Source organism: Nycticebus coucang, chromosome 3 (genome assembly GCF_027406575.1).
Source record: "Nycticebus coucang isolate mNycCou1 chromosome 3, mNycCou1.pri, whole genome shotgun sequence".
NCBI classification, from domain to species: Eukaryota; Metazoa; Chordata; class Mammalia; order Primates; family Lorisidae; genus Nycticebus; species Nycticebus coucang.
In genome coordinates, this window is record NC_069782.1 from 90,711,031 (window position 1) to 90,738,661 (window position 27,631).

A 27,631-nucleotide genomic window follows, 5' to 3' on the forward strand; every position below is an offset into this window, starting at 1 on the left:
GCATGTATATAGAGGGGTAAGGACATTTCAGGTCTACTCTTTCAGCAAATTTCCAGTATACTATACCATATTATTAGTTATAGTCACCACACTTTAGATCCCCAGAATTTGTTCATTTCAAAACTGAAAATTTGCACCCTTTCACCATCATCTTCCTATTCTGCACCTTGATCTCAGACCCTGAGAACCACCATTCCACTCTCTGCTTCTGGGAGTTTCACTTTCTTAGATTCCACATGTAAGCGAGATTTGGCAGCATTTGCCTTCTGTGACTGGTTTACCATGATGTCCTCTGGTTCATTTATGCTGTCATGAATAGCAGTATTTCTTTCTTATTTATGGCTGGATAATATTTCATTCTAGTATATATGTGCACACACACTCACACACCCCCAATTTTTTTTTTTTTTTTTATCCATTCAACCATTGACCGACACTTAAGTTGTTTCTGTATCTTAGCTATTGTGGATAATACTACAGTGACATGCAAATATCTCTTTGAGATACTGATTTCATTTCTTTGGATATATACCCAGAAGTGGGATTGCTGGTTAAGACAGAAATTCCATTTTTAATTTTTCATGAAAACATCACACTGTTTTCTATAATTCCTTACTTACCCAAGGAAATCACCCGATCCTCCTACCAGAGCTGCTGATTCACTAAAGCCTCATAGAACTGGCAGCCTCCTAGGAGTGACAGCTGAGAAGTCCGGAAGGCATATAATGGACATTATGAAAGTGCAGGTTATATAAGAAATGAACTTTTATTCACAACCTTCCACATGGTTCCCAGCAGGGAAGCAAGGGAAACAGGGAAAATAAACCCAGGGGTGTCCACATGAGAGATCAAGGCTGTTGGACACAAGTAATTCTTTGACTGCCTCATCGGCATAGGAAATGGGAGAATTTTGAAAATCAATCAGACCATGAGCCTAAAGGCAAGCAAGGAAGGTAAATAATGAGAACATCAGAGTTGAGGTTTCACACTTAATCTATAAAACTACTTTTAATAGGCCCCTAGGTGATTATAAATTCACGGTGGCTTTCTCTTTATTGAGATTATATGGGGCTGTTCCGCATTTCTAAAGGAAGCCCTTCCTATTATGCAGGTGTGTCTCCTTATTTATTTACTTATTTGTTTGCATTTAAGATACTGAAGAATTAAAAAAAAAACCCTCATTTCTGTGAGCATTAATTATATACCATGCAAGGAAGCAATTGTCTCTGTGTTATGAAATATTAAATCAAAATGCTTCCCATTCCCACATGTCCCCGAGATAAATACAGCAGTATTTCGAAGCCCCTCTTGGAGCTGTTTTGCCTGCAAATTTATTGTTTTGTCTCCATTTTCAGAAAGCCCTGTTTTCTATGAACTATAGCACTCTAGGTAGTTTTTAAGGCGCAGACTCCTCTGGAGTTGCCTATGTCGGCAACAACTCTTATGTAGATGGTACACGAGGGATGGTGCGTTGATCGGCTTCTTTAAGATGACAAATGGGCAGAGAGTGTTATTGTCTTTGATTGCACGCCTTACATCATCTGTATGTAGGAATAAGAGGGCCATACTTTATCTTTAGCCATTTTATAAATATTTAAGTCCTTATAGTTGCCTAAAGATATTAAAGCATATTTTACAGTAGTCGGAATATAAATATTATATATAGCACAAGTTACCAAAGTAGTTTAATGAATTCATAATTTTCTGCTTACATTTATTGGAATGTGTTTTATGTTCCAAAAGTTCCATTTCAAGAATAAGATACCCTTCTGCTCCCTGTCAACGCACCAAGTGTTGGCCAGCGGTTGCGGGTGGGGTCTCAGTTCCAATGTATGGCAGCTTCCATTAGGAAGCAGGGAGGCAGAAATCCCCGGCCCTGAGATATATTTCTTCTTTCTCTACGTTTAAAAATATATACATAAATAAATTTTTTTTGAACAAACAATTCTGGTACTTATTTAAGTCCTAAGGTGTTCCTAAGAGCAAACTTTTTATAGCCTCTTTCCTTCATTTCAAGGAGATAAATTCAAGAAACTTAAGTAAGAACGATAAAAATGAAGTTTGCAATTTTCCTGCCTTTCCTTCTCTGACTCCCTTTTGTAAACAGGGATGCAGACCCAATTTCATGATCCAGCCTCTTGATTTGGGGAGTGCATTCTGAATATTTCTCCCTAAGTTAAAAAGGTTCCACGTTCCTTTTTCCTTCTCTTAAATGCAAGAATATTACTGTAATTCTTTTCAAATTTCCAATGAAATATAAAGACTTTCCTCTTTAATATTTCACAAAGTTTCTCCAGCTCCCAGTGGGAGTCCATGCTGGGTAATGTTTGCTAATTACCAACAACAAAACTAGACATACAAGGCTGGTAAATTACCTGACCCTTTCCGTTTTAATGAGGCAACAAGGATTTCGCGAAGTGATGTTATTTCACTGGTTAATGGTGTCAGCAATGTTGTAATTGTGGGTTGAGACACATTAGCTGAACAACCACATGTAGAAAGGGGTTTCTCTCGACAAGCCCTTTGGAGACTAGACCATATTATCATTAAGCCTTTGTCATTTGCATGCTGCTAATCACTTACTTTATTATCCCGCATATCCATTGTCTTTCTTTAATTGCTCTTTAAATTAAAATTAAAAATAGTTCTAAAGCCCACGATGGCTGGGATAGCATCTTGATTATGAAGATAACTTCAAGGAATATGGAACAACTGGTAATATATGGCCAGGATTATGAGAGTCCCACGGTTCTATACTGTGCCTGCAGGCCTCAGGGGCCTAATTGTGGTGGTTTCTCTTCCTTTAGCCTATACTGTTTGTTTAATAAACGGTTATTTATGGCTTTCTCAGCCATTATAGCAACTTTAGATAAAGTACATCCTTATCTTTGGTTTGGGCACTGAAGTTTCATTCTCCAGGCAAAAGAATAACACTGAACGAAAAGCAAGATTTACACCAGAGCTTGTAAAAGGGTCTGAAGGGAGAATTTCTATTTCCTCCAGCTAGTTTATTCTGTAGAAGCTTAGTTTTAAAATTTGGGGTTTGAGAGTAGACTTAGAGTCATCCCCACTTTACAGATGAGGAAACTGAGGGCCAGAGCAGGTGCCACAACTATGACTCCAAAGCAATCAATGAACCTATTTCGGCTGTTAGCAAATGGAGTGGGTACCTGGCTCCTGGAGGGAGGACCATGCCTTAGGCAAAGCTTTAGTGGAGGCGGAGAGGTCTGATGTCATTCCTACAGGTGTGGTATGCTACCCACACGGTTGTGATGGCACAATGTATTAACATGTGTCTCTTCTATACATATATCATTGTGTTTGTTGATACAGACTAAGTGATAGGGTGCCAAAAGAGAGGGCTTCCGCCTTCCACTTCCTTAAAAAAAAACAACCCATGAATGAATCTGTAGCCATTCCTGAATATTGAGTGACTAAAACCAGAATTCTCATGGCTCCCATATTACGTATGATATTTAGATGGGATTTGGGGCATTGCCTGTGCCTTGTTTTATGGATGGGAAAACTGAGGTTGGACAAGCTATTCAATCCTTCGAGGTTTTTACAAAGAGGAGGTGACCTGGAGCTAAAACCCACGTTTTTTGTTTTCTCCATCAACTCTGTGAATAGTCATAAGTTGGTACTTACATTATTCTGTGCCAGGCACTGCTGTCAACAGCTTCCTGTAGTATTATTGTTATTACTATTTACTCATTTAATCTTCATAACATATTACTCTCCCATTATACCAATGAGATACAGAATTTAAATAAATTTCCTTGGATCACAAAGTTCAAAGCTGAAAGGACTTAAAACTTGTTCTTGCTATAGAGTTCAAGTTCTTAACCATGACGTTGTGGCTTCTTTCTGGTTGTCGTCAAAAAGTATTGATCACACTTGGAAGAGAGTTGCTCAGCATCAAACCAGCATGAGTCAAGCCATCCTCTGAGGCAGATCTCTGTGTGTGTGTGTGTGGGAATGCCTGACCCCATGATCCAAGATCCCAGTTGCACATTCATCTGCCTACATAAACATACATACAGGAAACCCCTTAACACTTAAAAGAAAAAACATTTAAATGATGTCTTTTAAAGAACTCCCAAATGTTTGGGACCGCTACAGCTCTGTTGGGCCAGGCATCATGTCTCTAGAAGGGTTCAGAGACAGCTGGCTGAGAAGTTGTTGGTGACGAGGTTCTGCTTTCCTGCACTGCTTGGCGGTGCCTTGGCTCACTTGGCAAATCCATCTTTTACAGCTACTTAATTTTCTGTGAGCTTAAGATATGGATGTTTTAGTTTGCTTGTGAGTCTGTAGCTGTAGTCTTTGCTACGCTGGCCATTGATTCATACCAAACCAAACAACTGGGGCCCATTCGACATTTGGTGTTTTAAATGTAAAAGGACATTTGAACTACATGACAAATGCTGAAAAACAAAGCCCATTGCACTGAGAACATAAAGAAACTGTTTATAATGAAAAGGTGGTTACATTTTCAGTCAATCTATCACTTTAATGAGGTCTTTGCATTTCTTTGATTAATGCCCCAAAAGGGGGAGTGAAAAATTGATGTAATGGAAACAAAATGGTATATGGTCTTGGCAGCCCAAGGAGGGATTTCTGTGTGTTTTATTAGTATCCCTTTCCTATAGATGTCTTGTAATGCATATGTTTGCCTTTTCCCTGGTATAGTAAGCCTCTCGTTTACTGGAAATGTGATCCTGCATGAAAGAGGAGACCCCATGTTAGTGGCAAACAGCTTTGTCCTCTTGTGATGGCGACAAGGAGGGAGGCTCCCAGAGCAGGAATCAAGGATATATAATATGATCAAGAAAAATCTGGCATAATAATAACAATAATGAAATAATAAAGAAAATTCTATGCCATATTGAAACTGAGGAATCCAATAGGAATATGAAGACAAAAAAAGAGAAAATTAAAGATGCTTAAAAATATTTAAACCTCGTATGTAGTAATTAAAATTTTTTTGTAGACAAAAAAATAGAAAATTAAAGATGCTTAAAAAATATTTCAACCAGTATGTAGTAATTAGTACATTATTTAGTAGTAATTCATACATTTTTAAATAACGAGTAACAGGAATGGGGAAGCGCAGAGGAAGATGTCTACGTGAAGTAAATGGCCGTGAGGAGTTAGCATAGTAGGCTTCCTAGAGGGGGCAGAGATGGGGTAGGAGCTGGGTTGGGAGGGAAGTGAGGGGCAGTGTTTCTGAGGGAGATGAGGCTCTGTGGGAGCAGAGATGAGAATAAATAGGTGCTGCTCTCATCTGCACTGGAAACCAGCTCTATCTGCTCCTCCCTCCAGTTGTACGCACAGGACCTGTGGCATTTCTTGGACTTTTCTTTTTTTTTTTATGTTTTTATTATATAATAACTGTGTCCATGAATGCATTTACAAGGTACAATGTGCTGATTTTATATACAATTTGGAATGCTTACATCAAACTGGTTAACAGGCCAGGGTACATATCAAATCTTTTAAGAGTATAAGCGTCTTAACACAACAATTAAGTAAGTGAGGTGAAAGCTATGTTAACCAGTTTCTTGGACTTTTCACAGCCCAGGAGTGCTTTACATGTGTATGGCTTCTGCTTTGCAATTGAGTGGCTTGTATAGGGCCTTGTTCTTCTGAAGTCCTTCTGGAACCTTGAACTGGTTGTTTCTATCTCAAAACTTCAATCCTCCCAACTGCCAGATCAATCGGGTGCTCAACGACCTTTCAGATCCTAAGCGTCAACAAGGCATGCCCATTCATGATGTTGACCAGCCACTGTCAGCCCATAAAGCTTATGTGAGATTTCAAGATGTCAGTGTTTCTTCTTCTATTAATTTATAAGTTTAATTTTTTTCTCATTATACAAATAAAACATTCATTTTAGAAAATTTCACAGCTTATATAAATAAAAAAAGCACATTCCTTATAATTTTACCTTTTAAGAAAGTCAACATACTAGTCTTATGTCCACAGATATAAACACTTTTATCCTCAAAAAAATGGATCATACATGCTAGTACGTGACCTGTGTTTTTCCACAGAGATTTTTATCATGACCACTTTTCTCTGGTTGTATTTTCATTAAAATTTTTTTCTTCATTATTTCTAGTGAATATGTACGTAACATTATTGATTTCCTAAAATTAGACATTCATGCTGTTTTTGATTTAACATTGTTAGTTAATAACTGTGAATGAAGAACATGGCAGCTAGATCTTTACTATTAGGAAATTGTGACTGTATATGTATTTTTAAAGGTGAAATTGCTTAGACCAAAGTGTGGGTAAAAGTTTAAGCTATTTGATTTGTATCACCCAAGTATGTCTTATTTTTAAAATTGGAAGATGACGTGAGGGGGGGTAAAATTCAAAAGTTGAGATGTGGAAATGCTCTGTGGCGCTGGGAATTCTTGGTTAGATGGAGACGTCAGTCCACATGAATAGTAGCTTCTTTACAAATCTGTAGCTTTTGTTGCATTTGAGTTGTGACTAGCTCTATTCTTTTCTTTCTTCCTTCTATTCAGCAGCTCCCCTAAGAGACAGATATTAGACAGTAAATTCTGTAAGCTAATTCTAAGGAAAGAGACCCTCTGATTGGAGAGACATTGCCTGCAAATGTGGGTGGCACGTGTCTAAGTGCCAAATACATTTTATGGAGCTTAATGAGCAAATAACTACAGAGAAGTTTTGTTTGACTGGTTTATTTGCTTTGATTTGGGTCAGACCCAAAATGCAAACTCTAAAAAGGAGGAGACACTTTATAGTGGGTGGAGCCAGCTGTGCAAGGTGCTAATCAAATACAGTCTCTAGAAAAATGTGCCACTAAAAATGTCAACGTTCCTTATTGTAAATAGAATGAAATGTGGGGTTAGGGGGTGGCAATTAATACTTCCAGATCTTATCCCTGGTCAGCAGAAGCACACAGGTAACCTTGAATAAAGATACAGTCATGGTGTTTCAGTAGAAAATCCAACGTGCATGAACCCTTTCAGCACAAAAAGAACAGCAATTTTTCTGTTCTTTCTGTTAGTTGGAGCATCTGGGTGCAAGTGAAATCCAATTCAAAAAGGCTTAAATAAGAAGAGAGTCCTATAACTGGTGAATCTGTGGCTTTAGGCACATTGAGGTGCAGGAGCTCTTGATTCATTTCCCCTGTTTTCGTTCACCCCATGGTGGGGTGCGTGGTCACCAGCAGCTCCCCACTCACAGGCTCCTGGCTTTGCAGCCGCAGAGTTTTAGTCTTTTAAATAAGACCCCGAGGAGAGCATGGATTGACCCCCGCTTGAGGGGAACAGGCCCATTTCTAAACCAGTGGTGTGAGTTGGATGGTGGAGGACCATCTTGGGGCCCTGTGAGGTCTTGCTTCTCCTGTGTTCAGGGTGGCGGAGGGGGGGGGGGACGCTGTGGTTTGGTTTCCTCACATGAAGAAGGAGTTGAAAGGAAGCCGATTCACAACAGATACCAACGATTCCGGTTCTGCCACTAACTGGTTCCATGACTTTGGATATAATAACCTCTCTGCTGTAAGCCTCAAATTCTTTATCTGCAAAATTGGAGCACTTGATTAGGTGATTTCCAGAGCTCTTGTGTCTCTAACATAGAGCGATTGGTAAAATGGCAGTGGAGATCGAACAGCATGGTTTAGGTTCCCCGGAATTGTCTATTTATATGCTTTGCAAGCTCCAACCTTTTCTTCTGGGCAGCAGACAGTTATCAGCTCCAGTTTCTCTACCAAGCACAGAGGTTATTTAGCATAAAGCAGATTAACCACATAGTCAAAAATATGCAGGCGAATTTCCCCAATTGCCTTTCTGACATTGGCCTCCAGCACCCAGTTAGGGTCTCCCACTGCAGGCTCCTAAGTGAAAAGTGGTCAATTGCAGTACCCTTTGGATAGTATTTGAAGAAGCTGCCACCCTGGTAAATAATCATTTTCTATTGAGTAAGCATGGTCAGCAACGTGGCCTTTCTGACTCTGGGCTCCAGTTCTGTGGGAAGCTGCTGCAAACTACCATGAGAAAATATTACAAGGTTAAAGTGAGGTTTTTCCTTCGGTCACATTTTTCTTATAGTCATTTCTGAAAACATATTTCCCAAATCAGCCTGCCTGGTGTGCATGGAATTTTTTTCCCCTACAAGTTAGAAAGAGACTGTGCTTCTCTACATGGAATTTTCTTTCCTTCTGCTGCTGAAGAATTTGCTGGAATACATACTGCAGAAATGACTGCTGTGGCTATTACTATAGTTGCTCAGGGGAGCTATTCAGATGCCTCATTTATTGGAGCTTAATAGATTAAAAGTCCAAATTGAGTCTCATGATATAAGCCTAATCAAGTCCTAATCTGCATAATTTTCCCATAAGCAACAATGAGAAATTTGGATAATTTATGTTTTAGCAGTTGCCAATCATGTGTTAAATAGCATTGTTGCATTTACTTATCAAAATATTTTTATTGATCTGTGCTTCATCTGACATTTGGCTTTGGGACATCCCCCCCACCCCCCCACCCCCAGCATTAACAGGAAATTTAATTCATCTCGTAGATGATGTAATATGAGATGTTTCTCTTGATTTTAACATGTCTTTATAGATCATTTTTAACGGTGATCTTTCCCTTTTACAACTTCATATTGAATACCTGTCTCAGCAAACCTAGATGACTCGGTCTAATTTATTTCCCTAGTTTAACGTAGCATATGGATTCCTAACCATCATTTATATGCACACAATAAAAGATAATTTGGCCTGCCATTTGAACCAATTCTTTTATGTTAAGTCTATGGGGGTGGGAGAAGCACTTACTTTAATTTCTCCATCTCTTCTAGGGGAGGTGATTGATAAGAATTTCCATCTCCCTCTCTCCTTGGAAAAGCTTGGGGATTTAACTAGAGAAGATTTAGAAAGTACTTTGTGTTTCCCCCATGGAAAAGTACTGTAATAAAGCATTTATTATATGTACCGAGTTGTGCATGCTGCTATACTAAAGCAAGTTAAGCATAACTACAATGGGTCCCAGTTGTTATCTGCTATTGTTTAAAAGTGAAAACAATAAAAAAGTAAGACTGGCTTGGGCCTCAAACTTGCCTGGCAGGGAGAGGCCAGCAGGCACACAGGGGGTACAGCATGGCGTGTAGTTATCCCTGGACTCTTAAGATCACACTGCCCAGCTGGAGCTCCCAGATCTGCCACTAACCAGCTGGATATGCTTGAGCAAGTTACTCAACTGCTCTGAATCCTATTTTCCTCTTCTACACAGTGGAAATACTAACAGTCCCTGGACTCATAGTGCTGTTATGAGGAATAAATGAGGTGGCCCATGAAGAAATCTCTTAGTACAGTCTGGCACATAACCTGAAGCTATGTGGTGTGGTGATTTAGGGAAGACGCTGGGATTAGTTTGGCTGGGTTCCAATCTGAGATCTTCCCATTCCTAGAAGTGTGCCCAGGGGCAAGTAAGTTGCCTTTTCTGTGCTTCAGCCTCCTCCCCTATAAAATAGGAGTATCTCTAAAGGATGGTTTGAGAACTAAAGTTATTATATGAACAGAACTGAGTGCACAGTAAGACTCGAGACAAGTCAGCTATTATGATTCTCAGTGCTCTCTGTCTCCTTGAGGTTCCATTTTAGCCATCCCTTGCCTTTCTTCCTTCTCAGTTAAGATAGTCTAGATCTAGAGCCTTCTCACCTTTGCTTTGAGTCCCATATAAACCATGAGATGGGCCCTTTCTCATTCTCTAATGCACTTGTGTTTTCTTTGCCTGGAACCCTTTTTTAGCCATTCCCTCTGTAGGTTTTGTCGGAGTCATAGATTTTCTTATATCATCATGATGCCTCTTAGATGCTGCATGGTAATGCATATATGCATACAGTAAGCCCCCAAAATAATTCATTAAAAAATGAAATTTAGGGAGTGTCTTGTTATGCATGTCATTACTCTTTCTTGAGTAGGCCAAGTATTTGCGTTACATTTTTTAATTCCAAGCCATCCTAATTGATATTAGAGTTGACATTTTACTAAATGACGCATACCCCTCCCATGCCCTCCTTGGCAGAGTCCCAGGACTGTCAGACCCAAGAAAAACCCATATCATAAAAAGAACACCAGACACCACTGGCTTGGTTCAGCTGAACCCAACAGGAGTGCCGATGGCCAAATGCTGTAAAAGAATTTAGAGAATAGTGAAAATCATTCCAGGAGGCCGAGAAACAAAAGAGGAACCTGTGCTGCTAAATAATTGAAGGAAGTAGGAAATTAACTCCAGGAAACGGAATGCTCCAGAGAGATTCTGCAGTTGCCATGAGGAATACGGACACTTTCTTGTGTGAAGACAGGCCATCAGTTTCTTAACATACCTGAAGAAAATCCTAGCTATTCCATTTTCAGACTCCTCCTTCCTTAGATATTTTGGGCTGAATTTCTATCACAGGACTGGTATGATTATTTATACCAAAATATATATACAATGCTGATTGCCCTCTCATTCATTTTCTGGGATTTTCTCTATCTAGCACATGCTTCCTCACTTCTTTATCCATTGGGAACTGATGGTGATCCACAAATATCTTTTGTGTATCTAATAAAATATGAGCATTAGTGGCCAGAATTTGCTTCATACCAGGCACTGTACTAAATATTTTGAATGAGTTATTTTGTCCCTACAATTGTCCTACGTAGGCAGTACTTCTGGTTTATAGATGAAGTAACAGAGACTTGGAGACCTTCTGTGCAATGCTTACAGTTACATGGCTCATGGGTATATGAGCTAGCATTTGAACCCAAGACTTCAAAGCCAGTGCTCGTAACTATTCTATTTCTTCTTTATGTGCCAAGCATTTTGTAGATGATCTGGGGAGCTCCAAGAAAGGGACAACCCAGTCTCTTCCCTAATGTTCTTAAACAGCATGTGGAGTAAGAATATTTGTCCTGAGGCAGTGTTGATCAAGGCATTTATACCTTATGCCAAATGAATAAAACAGATAACAAAATCTGCCACTGAAGATGGGAAGAGGGAGGGACCTTCAATTTAAGAAGCTCAGGCGGTCTTAGGGAGTCATTTTTAGCACATAATTTGCCTCCCATGGTCATGGCTAACCAAGAGCAACGGTGCGTCTGAGAAATCAGGAGCCCATCCCAGAAAGAGCTTGGAATATAGATAATTTAAACTTGAGTCTTTCCTTGACTGAGGGCTTCCCATTCCATTTCTCCAATGCTGATATTCTTAGTCATCTCTCCTGGCAAACTAAGTGGTTGTTTCTAAAATTAATTTCCCAAGTGTTAGTTTAACTAATGAAGGGAGTGTTTCCCAGTTTCTCTGTTCCCTCACTGTAGATCCCTGGTGTATATCCCATGTGCTGGTGCTTTCATATGCAGAACTAGAGCATCGTTTTATACAGAGAGACTTACCGTGCAACCCAAGATGTATCCCCTTCCATAAACAGTCATGGGGTGGGCAGCAGGACCCCCAGACATATGTACATATAGACCTGCCCTTTTGTCAATGGTAGCCATGATGAATAGAGTGGATGCCATCACCAGGTGTCAAAGGCTGATATCTTCATCCCATTAGAAGGAATTTTCCTCTTCTCTGAGGTCATTCGGGTGATCTAGGTCAGCCCTGCCATTTCAGACCACATTTGCCCATATTAAGACCCCTAAGAAACACTAATAAATTCTGTTCATCTTTAACACGGCTCTATACAAGGGGAAAAAAAGAAATCTATTTTTCTGGTTGTCCGTACCCCTTGCTTTTAAAATGTGCAACTAGAAAAGTAGAGTAATAAAAAGTGGCATGATCACTGCTGAAGTTTTCTTGCCAATAAAAGCGTGCTTTCCTTAGGGTCATTCAGAGGAGAGGGACAGACCCTCGATAGAGAGATGTCTTTGGGCACCCACCATACTTTGTCACTTGGCAGATGCTAAAGGAACCAGCCTTGGTGACCAAAGGGGAAAATGGAATATGATAGCAAAATGAAAGTGGACTATGAAGCAAGCATATCATTTCTAAATGAAGGTTTCATGCAAAGGAGTGGAGTCTTTTCACAGCTGAAAATAGAATCTTTAAATAAGATAAAATAAAAGGATGCTTTGGCTTGTTGCAGAATCTGTAATGAAATACAGCTTTCCTAATTCTGTGTGACCTCCATTTCTCCCTGCTTCATGGGTGCTGTTCCTTGACGTCCAAACCCGTATTTTCTCAAGTCAGCATTTGATGACGGATGTCAAAATACAGGCCATGTATTATGCATATGGCATTACCGATTTAAGGTGTTTACTTGTCAAGTTGAAGAAATTCAGAAACGTCACATCCACTGAATCTGCGCAGCTGTCACTTGGAGTTTTTCATGGTTTTGAATGAAACTTCTGATGAAAACAGTTTAGTTTTCTCCTTTACCATTCTAGGGGAAGAAAATGGCTAGGATTTAAAAATGCATGTGTTTGGTTATGTGGTTGGCCAGAAAAGTTGAGAAAGATGGACACCACGGTGTCATTCAAAATGACTTACCTTGTTCACAGGATATGAATATAAAAACCCAAACCAGTGCAATCAGGGAGCTGATACTAAGTAAAACTTTTTTTTTTTTTCTTTTTGGCTTTCTAAAAGTATGGCGCTCGATGATAAGAAATTTATACACAGGAGAGCAGAAAATAAGAAAACTGTTTTATATTTGTCTGGAATTTCATGCATTATGCACTTCCAAAACAACAGGCAGTTACTGAGCACTTGTCATTTCCTTCCTGATTTGCACCTAACCAAAATGCCAGACTCAGCCCACTCTTGTCACATTGCTGGGGCGTGAGTCAGGAATCTGGTTAATCTGGTTACCTCGTAATCTACTGGGAGTTTTGTCCTTTGAAATTTAGCAAAGTGATGTTGTTCATATAAGTCGTTAATTCATTAATAGATCCTTGGAGCAACCACCAAGGGCTAAAAGGAGAAACCTAGGTGAATGTGAACACCTGTCTGTCCTATAAGGTGGGAGAGCCAATTGGGCCTTGCCGCCAGTGCAGAGTGAATGGGACCACTTGCCATTTGTTTCACCTGGAAAAATGGATTTTCAGCAAATGAAAGTATGAGATGAAAGAGTTTCTTATGTTTATGTCCCTGTTCACATCCTTAAAGAGGCATTAAACTTGGCGTTGGGTTAAACTTGACGCTATGGTTGGTTCAAGCCCATCCTGATGTATACTGAGGACTTAGGCATGAGAACTGAAAACCCCCCAAACTACAAAATCATAAACCAAGCAGGCTGTACTCCAATTATTATTCTGTGCCTCCATTACCTTACGAGATTGGTGTTGGCCATGCTGGGAAGTTCAAGGGGTTGATCATAAGCAAGCGGCATATATATATATACACACATACATATACGCACACACATCGTTAGGATTTTTACTGCAAGAAAACTCCTCATAGATGTGTATGTGTACATATATATTTAAATATATATAGAGAGAATGTATAAGTAAATATATACACAGAGTGTGCCAAAAGAGCATAGACATTTTAAGAAAGGAAAGATCTATATAAAAATTGTAATACTCGATGTATGCTGATAACCAAAGATGAATACAAGTCATGTTCGACTTCTGAAATTATAAGATGTGCTCAAAGCGATTACCATCAGTGTCCAGACACCGGTGATTATGGAGAACTACAGCTAGAGCGACACTGACCACGGTGTCCATTTGTCCACGCATCACTGTGCCTGCTGTTTCAATTTCCTCCCGAAGTGCCACCTGCGTACAAGTTTTCCGTGGTACACTACATCCTTTAAGGTCCCCCTACTTACACCTCCATTGTCCTTATCCTTCCACAACGTTCTCAGATTTCAAACACCACTTCAAAATGATTTTGTGCTCCTTGACTGACACAACCGCACTCCTGCCTTTTCTTTAACTGTCCTGCCTGTTGCATGGTGACAGTGACACTAGCATGCATTTGGTTAACACCATGTCTTGAGCAAACGTCATACTATACATTGCTGCCGTAATTCAATTCTGTTTTGAAAAGTAATGTATAGGTAAAGTCTCTAAAAAAGCATCTACGTGTTTTTGGCACCCCCAGTACATAATCCCATTAGTAAGAAAGCCTGAGGTAGATAGTCCAGAGCTGGTTGCCCCAGGAGCTCCAGTTCAGGTCTTCCTGGGGTTCAATCGGCAGGTGTCACTAAGATGCTTTTGTCCTCAGCTGTATTCACCCTATGGCAAGATGGCTGCAACAGTTCCAGGTACCACAGACATATAAACAATGTTCAGTAAATTAAAAGAGAATCTCTTCCTATGTTTTTTTTTAAGAGCAAGCAGTCACTTCCTGAAACGCCCCAAGCAGATTGCCTCCCACATCCTATCTGCCACAAGTATGTCAAAACCCAGGCCTAAGTCACACATGGGCCAAAGGACAGGCGATCAGCTGGTTTAAGGTGACATTTGGGATAGGTCAGGTTACGTTGAGGTAAGGACAGCAACAACAGTGGCTTAAAGGAACACAACTTTATTTTTCGTTCACTCAGAGGGCTTTGTGGGTGTGTCCAGGGCTGCTGTCCAGCCTTCATCTCTGTAGAAACCGGTGTCCCCATAGTTGCTGTGGCCTGGGAAGAGAGAGGTGACCAATCTCATACCGGGCCAGAAGAGATAGGCATTTCTCTGTTCACTTTGTAATGTCATACCTAACTTCAAGGGGGTGTCAGAGCTAATTCCTCTTGTGTACATAGAGGGACAAGGGAACCAAAGTCTATGAACAAGATAAACAATTGGTATAGAGTTTGGATGTTTAGGGAACTAGTGAATTAGAATTACTTATAATGGTCTGCTTATTTGTCCTCCAGAAAAATAGCTCATCAGAGTTTATCTTGAAGAGCTAATTGTTGACCTATAAACAATACATAAGCTACATATTTGGGTCTGTGTATATGCACCGTACTACGACTATTTCCAAATATTCCACTTCTCTGATTGTTCTTCCTCCCCTCTTTCCTTCCCACTAGGGTTCACACCTCCAGGAATGGATAGATCCTCTCCAGATAACAGCCCAGTGCATGGGATGTTGCGCCAGCCATCCATCACAACTGGAGTCAACATCCCCATCATCACTGAACTAGGTAGGGGTCAATGTCAGCTTTCGGGGGGGGGGAGGGTTTGTCCTCTCTTCCAGACCATGTAGAATATGAGGAGGTTGGTCTGCTTCTTAGCCCTTTCAACATTGTAGGTTCTAGTGGGGTTTGTTCCAGGGTGGGGAGGGGTTGGAGAGACATATGGGTAGAATATATGGCCAATTACCCCAAAGGAAAATTGGTCTTACCTCTGAGATAGACAGACTCCTTCGTGCTGGTCACAGTTTACAAAGGAGCATGAGATGTATTGGGGGGCATAAATTCAGGAAGTGGGAGGAAGGCTTAGTCCATGGATTCTTTCTGGTGATTTTCACTGGAAACACCTCTTTGGAGCATTCTGTCTGGACCTCGCCTATGATCTGAACCCTCCACTGACATACAGAGCTTCAGGTCTAAGCCAAACCTATTCTGAGAATGGAGTAGAAGCGATAACATCAAACTTAACCTATCCTAGTTGAACTTCTCAGCCAAAGGCCATTTTCAGCAAATGCCATTCTGGTCCCAAATAGGATGAGATTTTGAGGGCCATGATTGCTGACCAGAGGAATCCAACTTCTGACCTGGCCACAGCACCCGCTGCTGCCATCTGTGAATTTGCAAAGCTGCAGAATGGCCTCTTCCCCGCAAGGCAAATGCAAACCACCTCTGGTCCCTTGGGGGTCCTTTTCCTTGAGAATGTTTCCTCTGTTATTCCCTCACTCTCTTCTTTTTCTGTACTTTCCTCCACTCCCTTTCCCCAATCCTTAAATGCCGTATCCAATTAGCTAAACCGGGCAAGTTGCCTTTGGTATCAGTCAATCAGGAAAAAAACAGTGGGACGCACATTCTAATGATAACTGAACTGGGTAAGAAGCACTGTTTTCCTTCACATCACTATCTTCCTTTGTTCTGTTATTGGTGTTTCCAACTATCATCAGCTTGTTTTTTTTTTTTTTTTTTTTATTTCACCGGCTGTAACAGAAAGGCTACCCCATGGCACTGCTTTGAATGTGTTTTATTTGTGGCTCTGGTTGCAATCGACTGTCTTGTTCTGGCCTTTCTTAATGATTTTTCCCCACACAGCATCAGTAAACCTTTGATCACACCCATCTGACCTGGCAGTTGTTTCCAAAGTATCCTTGCTGTAATGCGTTTTCTTTGGCGGCCTGAGCCTCCCCCCCTACATTTTTTTTGTCACCCCATTCTCCCACCTTCTCCCTTCTATTCCTCTTCCAACACACTGTCAGTTTGACTGACACATCTTCACAGACCTCAAAGGAAGTCAAAGGAGAAATATCAAAATTTTAAGATAAGAAACCTAAGACGGTGCCTTCCCTCCAGCTGTTTATTTTCCTTTACTCTGACTTTATTTGCCTTCCCCCACTCCCCCACTAGGCCCTTTCTCAGAAGCTCTGGTTCTGAAGCTATAAAAACAGCTGGCTCTTAGGGGACCCTTTCTTACTAAAGCCAGCCTTCAGGAAGGGTACAGAGGGTGAGGGTGGCAGATGCCAAGGCACAGCATCTTTCTGACTCCCAGACCCCACCCCCGGAGCTCTCTTTGGAAGATTCACAGTGACTGAAAGACAAAGCCCTCTGGTCATGACTGCATTTGTCAGGCCCTTCCCAATGACTTGGTTAATAACTCCAGGGCAGGCACCCAGCAGCAGCAGGTCTCAGAACTGGGGATTGATTTTCTAAATAGAGACAGCAAAAGTGCTGCTCAGCGGAGGACTGGATAGAGAGGTGGGAGCACCTGCCTTCAAATGACTCACAAATGAAACCCATGCTCCATTTTCTTGGCCCCCAAAATATATTTCAAAATAAGAGAGTAGGCTTTTAACACAGTAGTCTTGCTTACAAGGTGTCTAGAAACTACGGAATAAATTGTCCACCATTCAGCACTGCATTGTTGTAGATGGAGCTACTTATCAGGACAGATTCACTCAGGCCATGGAGTACCACACTATTTTCTTTCTCCAGCCACAGGAGTGGTGTCTTTTTTATGTTTAGTGTAGTTGACTAAAAGCCTAGGTTTCTGGATTGCTCTTCTCAGAGCTGTAGGGCTGCAAGAAACCCAAGGAACTCATGTGGCTTACTTTCTGAAGAAGACAGAAAAATGGCCAAGAAATACATGAAAAATGCTCATCATCCCTAGTCATCAGAGAAATGCAAATCAAAACCACCTTGAGACATAACCTAATCCCTGTGAGATTGGCCCACATCACAAGGTCCCAAAGCCACACATGCTAGGGTGGATGTGGATGGAAGGGAACACTTTTACACTGCTGGTGGGACTGCAAACTAATACAACCTCTATGGAAAGAAATATGGAGAATCCTGAAAGAGCAAAAGTAGACCTTCCATTTGATCTTGTAACTCCATAATTAGGCATCTACCTAGAAGAAGAAAAAAAATCATTTTACCATAAGGACATTTGCACTAGAATGTTCATCACAGGTTGATTCACAATCGCCAAGACATGGAATCAACTCAAGTGCCCATCAACTCATGCTTAGTTTAATAAACTGTGGTATATGTGTAATAAGAAATTCTATTCAACCATTAAAAAAGATGGAGACTTTACATCTTTTGTGTTTAACTAGATGTAGTTGCAGAACATTTTTCTTAGTAAACTATCACAAGAATAGAAAAGCAAGTATCCAATTACACAATACTAATACAAGACCAATGGATAAATCACTATTCCCCCACATGAGGGAAAAACAAAATTAAATTCAAGTGGGGGGAGGGAAGAGGAGAAGGGATGGGGAGCAGGATTGGTAATCTTTCACCTAATGGGCACAATGTAAGGGTGTACAGCACACCTCCCAGTGAAGGACTCAACTACAACTTGAACTTTACCTTAGACATGCAATCAAGGTAACCTAACCATTTGTGCTCTTATATTAATCTGAAAAAAAGAAAATTCATCCAAGAATGTATCTTGGAAACCTGTGGCAGCATTTCAGAATCATCACTGCCAGGAATTTTTTTTTTCTATTTGGAATTTATATGCTGCTGACTAACCTGGATATCTTGATTTGTGATTAGTGGAAGCGAAAATAAGTTTGATACCCCCAATCTGAGCAACAATTCAGGCATTCGCTTAGCATAATTGACTCTCTCGAATCCTTTGTTCTTTGCCAGATTTCTTCTCTTTGCTCCCAGAGCCTGGAGGATGCTCACACCACCCTTACCTTCTGCTGTGAGCCCCATTTCCTGGATGGTAGCCGTGCTGCCATCCTCGGAACACTTTCCCTCCCACATTCCCCACAAACATTGACTATTTACCTGCGTGTTCTGAGATGTGTTCTGCATTACACCAGGCCAGAAAAATGCCCTTTGAAAGACACAGAAGGTGCCAAGGACAGACAAGATTTTTTTAAGCTGTGTGATATGTTCTAGTCTTCATCTGCTTGGACACTCCCAACTGAGGTTAGCATGGCAAAGACTCCTAAAAGTTTCCCAAGAAAGAACTTTGTTTAAGCTGTTTAACTCAACTGTTCCCACCTGTATTTGGTCACAAACATTCTGGGGTGATTACGTGGGTGCCTATTAAGGTCTTTCTTGGGGTCTGTCAAGTGGTAGCATTTCTTTACCTCCCTCCACTTAGCAGGGCCACCTAAGCACTGCTCAGTGAAATTTTCAGGTGACGGTGATTGCTCTGCTTCTGAGCCTGAGTATCCCAGAACAATACACAAGATTTTTGATGAACCCTGACTAGTCTCTTGGAGTTCTTTTCTTTTTTTTTTTTATTAAATCATAACTGTATACATTGATATGATCATGGGGCATCATACACTCGCTTCATAGACCATTTGACACATTTTTATCACAGTGGTTAACATAGCCTTTCCGGCGTTATCGCAGTTACTGTGCCAAAACCTTTACATTCTACATCTACCAAGTTTCGCAAATACCCCTGTAAGATGCACCACAGGTGTGATCCCACCGATCCCCCTCCCTCTACCCACCCCCCTTTCCCACTTCCCCCTATTGTTAAGTTGTAACTGGGTTATAGCTTTCATGTGAGAGCCCCAAATTAGTTTCATAGTAGGGCTGAGTACATTGGGTACTTTTTCTTCCATTCTTGAGATACTTTACTAAGAAGAATAAGTTCCAGCTCCATCCATGTAAACATGAAAGAGGTAAAGTCTCCATCTTTCTTTAAGGCTGCATAGTATTCCATGGTATACATATACCACACTCAGAGATCTAAAAATAGATCTGCCATTCAATCCTGTAATTCCTCTGCTGGGCATATACCCAGAAGACCAAAAATCACAACATAACAAAGATATTTGTACCAGAATGTTTATTGCAGCCCAATTCATAATAGCTAAGTCATGGAAAAAGCCCAAGTGCCCATCGATCCACGAATGGATTAATAAATCTTTGAGTTCTTTTCTGATGGCCCCTAATCCAGGGCTCATCTGAAAACCCAGAATCCTTTTTCCCTACTTGTAGTTACTTTGCTCCCATGTCTCGTGCCAGCCTTTCCCCATCCTTTTGAAAAGAGGTAACAGATGCTGGTCCTTAGGAAGTGTCAATACACACTATCAGTGGCTGGCACAAGGACTTAAAACCGCACTCAGCTGCAGGTAGTCCCAAGTGTACATTTTTTGATTCACAAAGCAGAAAGACTAAATAGTGGCTGAAAACATGCCTTTGGACAAGTGGAGGGAGGTAAAGAAAAGCTTGAAAGACTCCAAGCAAGATATTGAGTAGAGGGAAACTGGACATTTGCATAATGTCTATTTAGCATCAGAAGGGAGATAGTGACAGCAGCTAACATTAGGCATGAAATGATCCAGGTGCTGGGTCACCTCTCCAGGCCCAACCTCATTCACACAGGCTTCTGACAACCTCAGGAGACAGCTGCTATGATGTCCTTGTTCTACAGAGAAACTAAAGTGCAGAATGATGAAATGCTGTGCCCAAGGAAGTGGTGACAGTGGCTGAACTCAAAGCTCAGTTGTCAGAGACTAGTTTGGGACTTTTACCTCAATTCAAGTGCTGCTGAGACGATGGGAACCTAGATGTCATTAACTTCAGAAGAACAGAGCAGAGAATTTCCCCTATTCAGATCTTTCTCTGGGGAAACAAGATGATGTCATTTACAAACACTAATAGCATACCTAGCCTTTTAAACTAGTGTCATTTATTCTGACTCATACAATAAACAAAAGTTTTGTTTTTTTTAAAGAAAAGTTATCAAGAAAGTTGCTTTCAAAAATTAAAACAATAACTCTGCAAAAGAGAATTAGCTGCTGACACATTTAGAAGGGAATCAGAGAAAGACAATCTCATTTGTTCTCTTTCTAAATGTGCAATGATTGTTCCAGAAATCATGAGTGCCCCCGCCCCTCCCCTACTTTTTCTTCTATGACTTGCTCTGCAAAACTGATAATTTCTGAATTATTTTGTCACTTAATTTTTAATAAGTTAAAGACATCTGAGTGACACAACTTATCAGTCTGCACAGGCATGCAGGAGGAGTCCTTGAGGACTCCTCCGATGGAAATGAAACACACATTGAGCGCTGCGTCTGCTTGAGCAGAGGCACATAAAAGATTGAGCTGTTTAGAAGGGGAAAGGGAGAACGTGGGCGTCCCCGTGCAACTCAACATTCAAAGCAAGTCCTTGTCAGCCAACAGCAGGAGACAGCCAGGAAGCCATACTACCCGAGGCTTCCTGCGTATTAAACAGAGCCTGCTGGATGAAGCCCCGGATCCAGGGCATGTCCCCCGGGCAGGCTGTGGGTCACACCTGGGGGTGAATTATTCCCCGCTATCTGCCTTTGCTGCGCTCTGGGTCCATTGCTCTTTGCCCTAATAAGTTGCTTTATTTCTCTGTGGCTAAACTTACCATCCCAGCATGGCTATGCATCATTGAAATATGTATATCTCTCAAAGGACTTGGCTACCAAAACACGCTCCAAGGTGTTTTTTTGGTCATGATTCTAAAACTATACCAAAGGACTGACCAGCACTAAGTGCTGGTCCTCCAGCGGCTTGCCATGGAGCAAGCCTGCTCCAACTTGCCACTCTACAGGTCTCAGAGGCTTAATCAGTCACATGGGAACAGTCCGTTGAGTCCCACTGCCCCTCACCCCAAAGATCCATCCACGGCTTCTGCCATGCTTTTGTTTCCTTTCCAGTGACTTCAGTGTTCTCAGCCTGTAGCCTGGTTTCTCTCTGGCTCCGCTGCCTGTGTGTGGTCTTCGAGGCTAATTCTTATTTCACACTTTTTCTAGTGAATGATACTAATGTTCAGTTTTTGGACCAAGACGATGATGACGATCCCGACACAGAACTGTACCTCACGCAGCCCTTTGCCTGTGGGACAGCATTTGCTGTCAGCGTCCTGGACTCTCTCATGAGCGCGGTGAGTCATCCAGCTCCTTCATCTCTGCACCTCCAACTTCAGAGGCCGGGGCGAACTATGGAGCTATGGTAGGGAGCACAACCCCAGGAAATTTGTACCCTGGAAGGGGATACTGACATTAATCAGACCATCCTACAAGTAAACATTTGGTTATCAGTGCCTTAAAGTTCAAGGAAGGCAAGGAGAGCTGAGGGGTAATATAGGTGAGCACCTGACCTGAAGAGTCCCCAAGGAAATAAGAGATTTTATCCTAGGATCTGAGCCACAGAGAGGGGAGATATTATGGGGAAGGTTAGACATGCAGGACTTCAAAACCTATTTTCACCCTTTTTCTTAAGAATGATGATGAAGCATTGAAGGGTTTTGGTTGGAGACTGATGTAAGCAGTTTCGTGTTTTTAGGGGGCTGCTTTGCCAGTGTGTGTAGGGTGGCTCGGAGATGCATGATGGCTACAGGAAGTCAATTGTGGCTCAGGCTAGAGCCAGTAGAATAGAGGGAGGTGGACGGATTTCAGTAGTATTTGTCAATAAAATTAATAGGACTTGGGAAAACACTGGACATTAGCAAAAGGTGGGGAGGACAGAGGGTCAAGGGTAACTCCTAGGTCATAGAAGCTGCCATCCTCGGGAGAAGACAAGGCCTGGGGGAGGCAAGGCTGGTTCTTTTATTACAGGGAGGTAGGGAATTGGTGACAGAAGAAAGGAAAGTGAGCTGGCCAAGGGATTAAATGCACCTTTGGTTCTTTTCTAACTGGATATGCATCGAACAATCTAGCTGGGTTTTATTTTCCCCACTTTTAATACCACAAAACAAATAACAATTAAAAAATAGATCCCAACTTAATGGAACTATCTTTCACTGCAAACGGCAAAAGCAGACATTTGGAATGAGTCATAACCTGGTATTGTGAAGTGTTCCCACTGAGCGCCTTTATTTATTATGTAGAAAAGCCTCTTTATTTTGGAGTTCTCAAATTATCAACTTGTGAACATGTAGACATAGGCTGGATAAAAACTGACCTTTGGAGAATCCATGAAAAAGAGTTTCGTTGAACACAGTAAAATCATAAACAGAACTTAGAGAGTTTTTATACACGTACATTTCTTAAAGTGCTTAGGAAGGTTATTCTCCTGCATGTGTTAAACTACTGATATGCTAATTATGCATTATTCTCGTCTATTCATTAAAGCTAATCCCAGAAGGACCTCTATTTGAGGAAAGAAAAAACATAAAGCTTTTTAAGACTATATATTCCTGAATGTGGTCCAACTGTAAACGTATCTTAGTTAGAAATCGGAATTATGGATTTAAAAATAACTGTGAAACTACATTCATCCGAATTAGGGTTAACTGACTGGGCATCACGCCATACGATAGCTTCCCAAGCCAACAAGGAGATAAAATGGTGCCTAGAGAAGGGCACTCTTGCTTTCCCTGGGCTCATAACCCTTCTGAGGGCCTGATGACGCTAAGGCTACCTTTTCTACCTGCTAGTGATATTGAGGCAGAGGAATAATAGAAGCTAAGGGTATGCTTGTGAGATCACCCCCAATTCTGCGTCTTAGGCTTTGTGGTTTCTAAACCACTTTCAAGTAGATTTTATAATCCATCTCTTTAGAAATTTCATTTTAATTCTGATCCTAATTAGAGAGATTTCAGAAGACTGTTCTCAGTAGGAGGTGATTAAAATGTTTTCAGTAAAACTTCCTGAAATTTTGTTTTCAGAACCACAAAAGACTGACTTATCCAGTAAAAGTTTTTAAAAACACGAATTTATAAAATTAGTTATGTTTCTACATATCAGACATTGGCTGTGTTTCTAGCAGGACTAGTTGCATGATTTGCAAGGTCACTTTTTCATTAATTATAAAGAATTTCAAGATGGCGATAGCAGAGCATTATACCAAGTGAGAGATTCTGCGGGGCGTAGGCCCTGAGCAACTACATAGGCTGAACATCCACGAAGCCAGCGCTGGTTCCAAGGAATACAACTGGCTTAAACACCATAGAACTTTCTCTCCACTCCAGGGAGGCACATAGTGGCCATGGGGCGATGGTAGGGCACATCTGGATTTGAGCTCCACAGCTGTCCCTCGCATCACAAGGGAGTCAGTTCTTGGAAATCCAGATGAGAAATCAAAGTGAATTAGTTTGAAATTTGTTTTAAAAAGCCCATCTCTAATCTTCTTTTAAACACAAACAGAAATGTTTGGGAGAAGATAGTTGAGGCATAGCTATCACCTGGGAGCAGCATCTGTTTTGCATCCTGGCCTAGGACAAAAGGGTCTCAGGAATCCAGTAACCATCGTTGCATTTATCAGCAGCAGCACCATGTGTTAGAAGCCCAGAATTGAGCAAGGCACTTCAGTTACATTGTCAAATCTTGTGGACAATAAGTTTAAGTGTTGAAGTAAGACCTACTTCACTAGCCCACTGATAATAACTTTTCACATCATTAATCCAAACACCCATCAAATTATTCAAGACCTTGTTTTCATGGCCGGGATGATTGAGCTCCATCGTGTGGTATTAGATTGGGTCTGGTTCAACAGGCCCAGTTGGATCTAGACCTTTTGATAAAAGGTTACCTGTGATGTCTCTGTGTCGCATCCCAACCCTAATTTATGACAAAGCAGATTAGCCAAGTACCAACATAGTTACTAGAAGGATCACAATTGTTTGGCAGGAGTATAAACTGAGAAACGGAGACTCCTGCAAACAGCAGGAGCCAGAGGCAAGCTTCCATCAGAGGCATTCACTTACCAGCAACATCACAACATCCACACACAGATCTCCTCAGATGCCAATGGTCTTTTTCTAGCACTCCTCCCCAATTGCCATTTAGTCACACGTGTGCACATTGTCCTTCATAACTCAACTCCTACTGCTCACTGCTTCACTTGTTAAAATAATAATGTTTTGAACCTTCACAGTCATTCTTGCAATAGTAGGGATGTTACAAACATGGCCTTGTGGCTTTATCCTTCAAATCGACAGCAGAAATTAATGATGAGAAGCAATCATTATGCTTATTATGAGCATATGCCTCAAAGATCAAATATAGAATTATATTTTTCCAGGCTCAGTGCCCATAGCACAGTGGTTACCGTGCCAGCCACATAAACCGAGGCTGGCAGGTTCAAACCCAGCTCAGTCCAGCTAAACAGCAATGACAACTGCAACAAAAAATAGCCGGGCATTGTGGCGGGCGCCTATAGTCCCAGCTACTTGGGAGGCTGAGGCAAGATAATTGCTTAAGCCCAAGAGTTTGAAGTTGCTATGAGCTGTGATGCCATGGCAGTCTACTGAGGGAACATAGTGAGACTCTGTCTCAAAAAAAAAAAAAAAAAAAAATGAATGAATGAATGAAAAGAAATGAAAGAAAGAGAGATCTTTTTCCAAATGATAGCAGCTTTTTGTACACATTACACTCACGCAAACATATACACACAATGAAAGGACTTTTTAGAGCTGAAATTCATATGTAAGTGTTAAAATTTCTTTTCCATCCAGCGGTCAATTCCTCTTAACTCCAATCCTAAGTTCTTTCTGAACCCTGGAAAGAGAATATTAGACATAGACTCAGGAGGCAGACAGCTTGGATGCAGATCCCAGCCCTGCCATTTACTTGCTGTGTAATCTTAACCTCTCCTTGACTCAGTTTTCTCATCTTTAAGATGGGGACAATAATAGTATGTACCTCATAGGGCTGTCGAGATAGGCAAATGGGTAAAAGTTGATTAGTGTAGTACTTAGCACATGACAAGCTCCCTACGTATTTATTGTTGTTGTTGCTCATAACCAATACATACATTAGACACTAAGTGCCAGGCATTATTCCCCATGCTGGTGACTCAACAGTAAAGAAGAAAGATGAGGACCCTGCTCTTGTGTTATTTAAACTTTCATTGTAGTGGGCTAAGAGACTGTAGTGATGTAAATGACTAAGTAATAACGTCACGTAAGGACAATTGATTTGAAGAATGTGAAATAGTTTGAATAGGTGTTAGAGACCTGGTTTAGCCTTGCTGGTCAGAATAAAACTGTTTTAACAGGTAATACTGAATTTGACACCAAAGAGAAAAAAGAAAAACAAAAACAGAAGCAGGGAGCACCTGGTGGGGGGACATTGGCTGGCTTTGCAGACAAAGGTGAAAAGTGGTAAGCGCTGGGTTTTGTTTGAGAGAGCAGCTGAAGGCTGTCGTGGTTGGACTATAGTTGATAGTAGAGAGGGAGGCACAACAAGCAATCAGAGAGGCAAGGCCATGTCCACACTGTGAGTATCCCAAGTATAAGTTCTATGTCTGGGAGTTACACACTTGGTTGGAGGGTGCCCCTTCTTTTACATACTACCAGCACCCTCATAATGCCACTTTTTCCCATGTATGCTGGCTTGGAGGGTAAACCCATCACTAACTTTATTCCAGAAGTGAAACCCCTGATTATTTTCTGTCTAACACCCCATCCTAATGGACTTATTTTAGGAGAAGAAAGGGAGAGAAACAGAACAATATGTTGGCAGGAGTACCCAGCTTGATATCTTGTTTCTTTTCCTTTTTTTTTTTTTTTTTTGAAGTTTTTGGCAGGGGCTGAGTTTGAACCCGCCACCTCCGTATATGGGGCCGGCGTCCTACTCCTTTGAGCCACAGGCCTGGCCCGATATCTTGTTTCTTAAACACGACCTAGGATAGAAGTTTCAAAACAGTGGGTTGCACACTACCTCCAGCCCACACGCAACTTCTGCATTTCTGAAAGTTTTTGTTTTTAAATTGAATTTGTTGCCAATAGTTTAAAATTATAAGGTTTTATATACAATATAGGTATCCAGTTTCTTTTCACTGGAGTCAGAAGGCAGATTCTCAGATTCACACAAAGCAACAATTAGCTAGAACTGAGCAGCTGTTCCCTTTAGCCACAGTCCACACTACTCCCTATTACATCCCACCAGGCCGGCCTCATTCATGTCCTTTCCCTGTCTACACCATTTCACTGACCCAGCCTTACCAACCTCCTCCTTCCCTCTGCCTCTGATTTGATATGCTTGTGTTATAGTGTCTGTAGTCAGATGATATCCTTGGCCTCCTGCTCATTCACTTGTCCTCTGCGTTAGGAGGTTAGGTATGTGATACCCATTTTCTTGGAGCCTTTGACTTTTCTTAAACAAATAATCATTATTGAAAGAGCAGTGAGAAGCCACCCACCACTAAGGAGGACAAATAAGGACATCCTGCTATAAGAGCTAATGAGTCCCAACGGACACAGTTGGTAGTGTTGTCATTTTTTTTTTTTCCAGAAAATAGGAGTTCATGTATTTTCAGGTTTTCAGGGTCTACCTAATCTAGAAAAGTAAGGGAAGAGCATACCCTAATAGTAAGTGTTAAGAGAAAGAGCAGAGAAAAGGAAAGGCCTGCTTTGCTAGTGCACAGGACATCTTAGATGTATTGGAGACACAACAGGGAACACTGTCCTGTGGAGATACACCTCCAGGAACCAGAGAGAGATGCTAATATGAGCAAATTATGCCAGCGGTGTACTTGCTCTGTCCACTGCACCACAATGCCCATGGAAGGGTTTGTGCGTCCAGTGAAGTAGTATTTTCATAACTAAGACAGTGACCAGGAGGAGGGATGCTGGACAGTGAACTAAGACTTGGAGCTCCTGGTCTTGGCTCCCCAGCCACCCTCATGTGTCTTTTCTACCATCTAGCGCTCAGTGGGTCCAACTGTTAAATGGGACTGGTATTGGCAACCCTTTAGGGTAATAAGGTAAGGGCAAAGGTATATGAAATCTTTCACAGAGAAGACACATATTTCTTAAGATCACATGTAACTACAAAGAAGTCAATTCATTTTATATAGGTACGTACATATACAGTAGAACCTCCATAGTTGACCACCTCTTTACATTGACCACCTCCTTAAGTTGACCTGATTTTCATAGACTGCACATACACCATATGTACACCTCAGTACGGTAGACCTATCCTTAAGTTGACCACCTCCATATGTTGACCAGTTTGTTAGAGTCCCTTGGGTGGTCAACTTACAGAGGTTCTGCTGTATATGTGTGTGTGTGCATACATACCCATTCTCCCTCTCACACACACAGCTCTTAGAGTAATGAGATTTGGGAACTAAGTGTGT

The 27,631-nt window shown here is 41.3% G+C and overlaps 1 protein-coding gene across 11 annotated transcripts in view; it reads left to right on the forward strand.

The window, feature by feature from the left end:
* The window catches only part of KCNMA1 (potassium calcium-activated channel subfamily M alpha 1), a 784,008-nt gene that overhangs the window by 731,589 nt on the left and 24,788 nt on the right, over positions 1-27,631 (forward strand). For 6 of the 11 annotated variants that reach the window (XM_053584070.1, XM_053584060.1, XM_053584061.1 and 3 more), the window contains 2 exons: positions 14,997-15,110; positions 21,358-21,488. In XM_053584070.1, the coding sequence (XP_053440045.1) occupies positions 14,997-15,110; positions 21,358-21,488 (245 nt within the window). Of the gene's footprint in view, positions 1-14,996; positions 15,111-15,886; positions 15,968-21,357; positions 21,489-27,631 lie in introns of all 11 variants that reach the window. The other 5 variants (XM_053584058.1, XM_053584059.1, XM_053584063.1 and 2 more) reach the window with 1 other exon arrangement.